General features: G+C 41.0%; 1 protein-coding gene across 3 annotated transcripts in view; it reads right to left on the bottom strand.

Annotated features, from left to right (window-relative positions):
- Positions 1 to 6480, bottom strand: part of Nfyc (nuclear transcription factor Y, gamma) — an 84344-nt gene that overhangs the window by 24415 nt on the left and 53449 nt on the right. For all 3 annotated transcript variants that reach the window (XM_013016913.1, XM_013016912.1, XM_013016914.1), the window contains exon 2: positions 2963 to 3075. In XM_013016913.1, coding sequence (XP_012872367.1) covers positions 2963 to 3067 — 105 coding nt within the window. In that variant the 5' untranslated portion in view covers positions 3068 to 3075. The remainder of the gene's footprint in view (positions 1 to 2962; positions 3076 to 6480) is intronic.

Here is a 6480-nt window from a genome sequence, read left to right as displayed (position 1 = left end):
GAACCCAGGGCCTCATGCATGCAAGGCAAGCGCTCTACCACTGAGCCACCTTCCCAGCCCCGTGACCTTAAATCTTCAGTCTCTGGACACCTACCTAATCCTGGATTTACTTTTCAGAGCTCAAACTGGAGCACAGACTTACTGTACTAGCCAATCATCATATCTCAGAGGGGTACCAGTACCTAAAACCAGTTTTACACCAGGCTGACCCAAGCACCTAAACTCAGTAAGCTTTACTTTAGATTATCCCCCAATAAAAGAGCAAAAGGCCCCATTTCTTTTGCTTTATAATTTCATTGTTCGTTCCCTTTTCTATCTGAGATAGTGCAAAATATACTATAGATAACTACCACTTTGAGACTGCTGAAGAGACATAGTAACTCTCACAAAAGCTACTGTTCAACTGCTAAAAAACACTTCATGGAAACAAATACCACCAGGGTACATCCAGAATATGAATTACTCCAAAAGTCAGTGAGCATTTATCACAGTGAGAAACTGTTTTGTTTCATTTGTTATTCATTGTCTATCTCATGAGAATATTTTTTCAGGCATACAATAATCTAGCCTGTCTTGTGTACTTACTACTGGATCCACAGAATTCAGAACAGTTAAAGTAGATGAAAATTAAATATGTGTTGAATAAAATGAATACACCACTCTTCTTTATCAAAAGATAAAGGTTATTTAACCTAAGAAATCCAGTATCTACTCTACTAGTATACTGATACCTCCAAGGCAGGAATGACATATTCATTATACAGAGCTCCTTGCTCCATATGGAAACATTCATCATCAAGGACACGACATTGTATTCTGAAAATATTCTAGTTCTAACCTGCCTCTCTTCCTTTTACCACTTTCATACTCAACTGTACTCCCAACCCAACCCTGAATGTGCTGTTCCCCTAAACATAAGACCCTTTCCTCTGGGTTTCCAAGTCATCATACATGCTTTTCTTGCTGTGTAAGATATACTCTCCCAGCCCATCCATCCAGTGAGTGCTCACTCATATTTCAAGACCCAACAAACATGCTGCATTTAGGTAAAGCCTTCCCTAACTCAACCAGAAAGAAACAAGCACTATGTTCTCTTGTGATCCTAAAACACTTTGCCTTTCACTGCCTTAAGATTCAACACTGTGTCCAAGTCAGTAGATACATAGTAAATACTTACAAAACTACTGGTTGTAATTAATAAAAACAAGATAATAAGCTCCCCAAAGGCCAGGGTTATCTTTGATTTTTCTAAGTCAGTGGTTCTCAACAGAGGATGATTTTAGTCCAAAGAGGCATTTGCCAATGTCTGGAGACACTTTGACTTGTCACACTGGAGAAGGATGTTACTGGTATCTAGTGAGTAGAGACTAAGGATGCTGCTAAACATCCTACAAGGCATAGAATAGCTCCTTACAATAGTGAATTATCTGACCAAAATGTCAATTATGTTGCTGGTGAGAAACTCTTTTCCTTATCTTTCTTCTATTCTCTCCTTACTCCTCTAGACAGGGTCTTGCTATACAGCTCAGGATGGCCTCAAACTTTCAATCTTCCTGCCTCCACTTTCCAAGCAGTTGTCACCACAACAGGTTTTGGGGGTTTTTTCGTTTTTTTTTTTTTTTTTCATTGGTCATGGGGCTTGAACTCTGGGCCTGGGTACTGTCCCTGAGCTCTTCAGCTCAAGGTAAATACTCTACCACTTCAGCCACAGTACCACTTCCAGTTTTCTGGTGGCTAATTGGAGATAAGCCTCACAGATTTTCCTGCCCGGACTGGCTTTGAACAGTGATCCTCAGATCTCAGCCTCCTGAGTAGCTGGGATTAAAGGTGTAAGCCACCAGTGGCCAAGTTGTCTTTTTAACACCTGCAAGCCAGGCATCAATGGCTCATGCCTGTGATCCTAGCTACTTAGGAAGCTAAGATCTGAGGATCATGGTTCAAAGCTAGCCCATGAGACTCTTAGCTCCAATTAACTATCAAAAAGCTAGAAATGATGCTGTGGCTCAAAGTGGTAGAGCACTACCCTTGAGCACAAAAGCCTAGAGGCAATGCCTAGGCCCTGAATTCAAGTCCCAGGAATGGCACACATATACACACAAAAATTAACACCTGCAAAGAGTGTCATAATAAATATCCCAAAAGTCTTCACCAAGCTGCAGAAATCTGGTAGGGCCTCTAAATTAGGCCTAACAGGTCAAAAGGGTAAAATCTTCATATTTTTCCCCCCAGTTTTGAATAGATACGCCTTGAATTAAACTATTTTCAAATTAAAGTATCCACTATATACTCACATGTCTATAGAAAGCCACTAAACTATAAAGGACACTTATACTACCTTACCTCAGGTCAATTGTATATTTTCATTTTCTTATATACTATGCCTTTGTAAATGGGCTTGAAATTAAAAATGTTTTAGCCTTGAGCTAGGCAAGATGGATCAAACCTATAACCCGTTTCTTGGGATGTAGCAATCAGGAGGGTTTCAACTAAAGGCCAGCCCAGGTAAAAAAGCTCAAGACAGTCCCTTTGACCAACAGCTGTGCATGGTAGTCTGTGCTGTCATCCCAGCAACAGGGAAACATAAAAAGGAGGATGAAAGTCCAGGCTGAACCAGGCATAAAGACCCTATCCTGAAAATAATCAATATTAAAAGAGTTAATAGGGCTAGGAATGTGGCTTAGTGGTAGAGTGCTTACCTAGCATGCATGAAGCCTTGGGTTCTATTCCTCAGTACCACATAAACAGAAAAAAAGCCAGAAGTGGTGCTGTGACTCAACTGGTAGATTGTTAGCCTTGAGCAAAATAAACTCAGGTACAGTGCCTAGTCCTTGAGTTTAAGCCCCAGGGTAGGCAATGAATGAGTTAATATAGTGGCTCACAAGCATAAGGTCCTGCGTTCAATCCTCAGTACCATCTAATATAGGGTTTAAGTCTTTAGCTATTGTTTTTCATACTTCCTTACCACTGTTAAGTTCCGGATTTCTTCCATAACCCGAGGCCAGAAGGACTGAAGGCTTTGCTGGGCATCACTGCTACTAGTGCCACCAAACCCTCCTTCTGTGGACATTTCGACAACTAAAAACACACAAAGACATGAAATATGTTAGAATAAAGTCATAGCCAGGCATGGTACCCCATGCCTGTAATCTCAGCTATTCAGGCAGTAGGGATTCAGAGTTTGAGACCAACCCTGAGACACCATCTTAACCAATAAAGCTGCAAGTGATGGCATGTACCTGTCATCCCACCTACAAGTGAGACATAAATAAGAGGTTTAGAGTGGGAAAAATGCAAGACTCTGCTCAAAAAAATAACTGAAGCATAAAGAGCTAGGGCTATAGCTCCAGCGTTAGAGACCCTGCCTAGCAAGGGAGAAGAAGGGAGAGAAGAAGAGAGGGAAGGAATAAAGTCACATCTTTTGTCTAAGTTAGTTGATTTCTTCATGGATATTTATTTATTTATTTATTTATTTTTTGGTCGGTCGTAGGGCTTGAGCTCTGGGCCTGGGCACTGTCCCTCAGCTCTTCAGCTCAAGGCGAGCGCTCTACCACTTGAGCTACAGCGCCTCTTCCGGTTTTCTGGTGGTTTATTGGAGATAGGAGTCTCAAGGTCTCTTCTGCCCGGGCTGGCTTTGAACCGCAATCCTCAGATCTCAGCCTCCTGAGTAGCTAGGATTACAGGCGTGAGCCACCAGCGCCTGGCTTCTTCATGGATATTTAATCTGTTCAGTTTTTTTAGCCTGATAAGGTATATAATTGTGCCCAAGAGCTTTTTGGTACATATTTAAATCTCCACAAATCATTTAGAGGAAAAATTTCCCTTCAACCCAGCTTCAACCAGACTATCAGGGAGCTCCAACTACAAAATCAAAAGTTTTTTTTCAAGTCCTAACATAATTTCACTTCCTGTGAAGGCAGAAAAAGTCCACCTGTCCTTCCATCCTTTTTTTCCTCCCTCCCTCTTTTCTTTCTTCCTTCATGCCAGTACCAGGGTTTAAACTCAGGAGCTCAGGCTCTCACTCTTCCTTGCTTGCTCATAGTTGGCACTATACCATTCGAACCATGCCTCCAAGACTGGCATTGTGCTGGTGAAATGCAGATGGAATCTTGTGGCCTTTTCTATCCAGGATAGCTGTGAACCTTGATCCTCCAGGTCTCAGGCCTTCTGAATAGCTAGGATTATAGTACTAGCCACAAGTAACCAGCTAGTCCATAATTTTCAATGTCATTTTCTCCAAAGCCTTTTCAAGTTATATATGAGTTCTCATACTCCATTCTATAGTTTGCAACAGACAGACTAAGGATCCCTACTGATTGAAGTATCTAAACTGAAACTACACACTTTTCAAAGTCTGAACCCACACACAGCACACCAACAATTAGAAGTTTAAAAGACAGGCTAGGCACTAACTATAATCCTAGCTATTCCAGAGGCTGAGATCTGACAGTCAAGGTTTAGAAGACAAATCTGAAAGACTCTTATCTCCAATTAACCAGCAAAAAGCTGTAAGTGAAAGAATGGCTCAAGTGGTAGTGTCACCCTTGAGCTAAAAAACTAATAAGCAAGAGCAAAAGGTCCAGAGTCCAAGGCCCAATACTAACACAAAAGGAAAGAATAAAAATAAAAAGAGGTTTAAAGGTAGCTAAAAACAATGGGGAAATAGTAAACTTAAGATCATGACAAGAAGCCGGGCGCCGGTGGCTCACGCCTGTAATCCTAGCTACTCAGGAGGCTGAGATCTGAGGATCTCGGTGCAGAGCCAGCCCGGGCAGAAGAGACCTTGAGACTCCTATCTCCAATAAACCACCAGAAAACCGGAAGTGGCGCTGTAGCTCAAGTGGTAGAGCACTTGCCTTGAGCTAAAGGGCTGAGGGACAGTGCCCAGGCCCAGAGTTCAAGCCCCACGACCGACCAAAAAAAAAAAAAAAGATCATGACAAGAGGGTCAGAACTTGCAATTGGCCGACAGCTTTGTGATGAAGAAGGTAAGATCAAAACAGATCCCCACATTAGCTACAACTGTGGAGATAATATTGTAATATCTTTAAAAGACTATAATTAGAGGGAAGGTTAAAAAGTAAAAAAAAAACAACAACAAACTCCAAAAGGTTTTGTTTACCTGGCCAAAAATAAAAATATGTGAGAACCAGTTTAGCTAAACACAATGTATAAGAAACTTAAGTGATCTAAGAATTTCTATTCTAGGAAATTATTTAAAAGGCTTAATATGCCAGTGACAGGCTGCTATCAGAGAGTTGTGTAAGTCATTTAGAACTAATTCTGAGGTGCTGCAAGTACCAAAACTAAATGTCAAATGATCAAATGTGTAACCTTCCAGGCTCTATGTACATATGCATGCCTGGCAGATCACTTTTCATCTGTAGTGGAATGAGGGCTAAGAAACATGTTTAGACTGAGAATGTTTGATTCACTCTTGACTGTTCTGTCTGGGATTGTCTTAGTCTCTAATTTTTTTTCTTTTTTTCTTTAAAAGAAATGGAAGGAAAAGGGAAGTACAATCTTTAAAGCAGATTTTCACTCTGATGTAATTACATTGGTTAGTAATGATGTAATGGGAAAAGGTCTGGAACCAACTTCTAGTGTCTGAGGCCTATAAACAGTTCCACACATCAACAGAACTCTTTTAAGTATCTGTCTGGGAAGCAATTTGATCTTGGAGTTTCTACTGGGAGTTAAAGGGAAGTGTTGAATCACTACATAAAACCTTGAGTCCCAAATAACCTGGTGAAATCCCCTCAAATCAGCTCCAATGATATTTTTACCTATCACCACTTGCACATGGCCTATATACACTATAATAGTTGTAGTCAAAATATAAAAATCAAGGCAATCTAAAGAATTTTATTACTAGTTTCCTACAAGATAAAGAAAAATGAGACTCTTTTTTTTTTTTTTTGGTGGGAGTAGAGTTTGTCGTGGGTCATGGTCTAGGTGCTGTCCCTGAGCATTTTTGCTCAAGATTATACCACTTTGAGACACAGCACCACTTCCTGTTTTCTGGTGGTTACCTGGAGCCAGGAGTCTCACGGACTTTCCTACCTGGGCTGGCTTTGAACCGAGATCTTCAGATCTCAGCCCCCTGAATAGCTAGGATTACAGAGGTACACCACCAGTGCCCGGTTGAGACTCCTCTTTTTTTAAATGGAGGGAAAAAAATCTTTCTAGAAACAAAAACAGTTATCAAAAAGTTCAAAATAAGTCAGGTGCTGTTTTAATCCTAGCTACTCAGGAGACTGAGATCTGAGGATCACTCTTCAAAGCCAGCCCTGGCAGGAAAGTTCTTAAGACTCATCTCCAATTAACCTCTAGAAAACTGGAAGTGGAACTGTGGCTCAAAGTGGTAGAGTTCCAGCTTCTTGATGGCTTATTGGAGAATAAGAGTTTCACAGATTTATCTATGGCTTCCTACTGGGTCCCGCAGGTTCTGAGTAGCTAGGATTATAAGTAGCCACTGGTGGCT

Source organism: Dipodomys ordii, unplaced genomic scaffold (assembly GCF_000151885.1).
Source record: "Dipodomys ordii isolate 6190 unplaced genomic scaffold, Dord_2.0 Scaffold33, whole genome shotgun sequence".
Classification (NCBI taxonomy): Eukaryota; Metazoa; Chordata; class Mammalia; order Rodentia; family Heteromyidae; genus Dipodomys; species Dipodomys ordii.
This window is presented reverse-complemented; position numbering and strand designations above follow the sequence as displayed.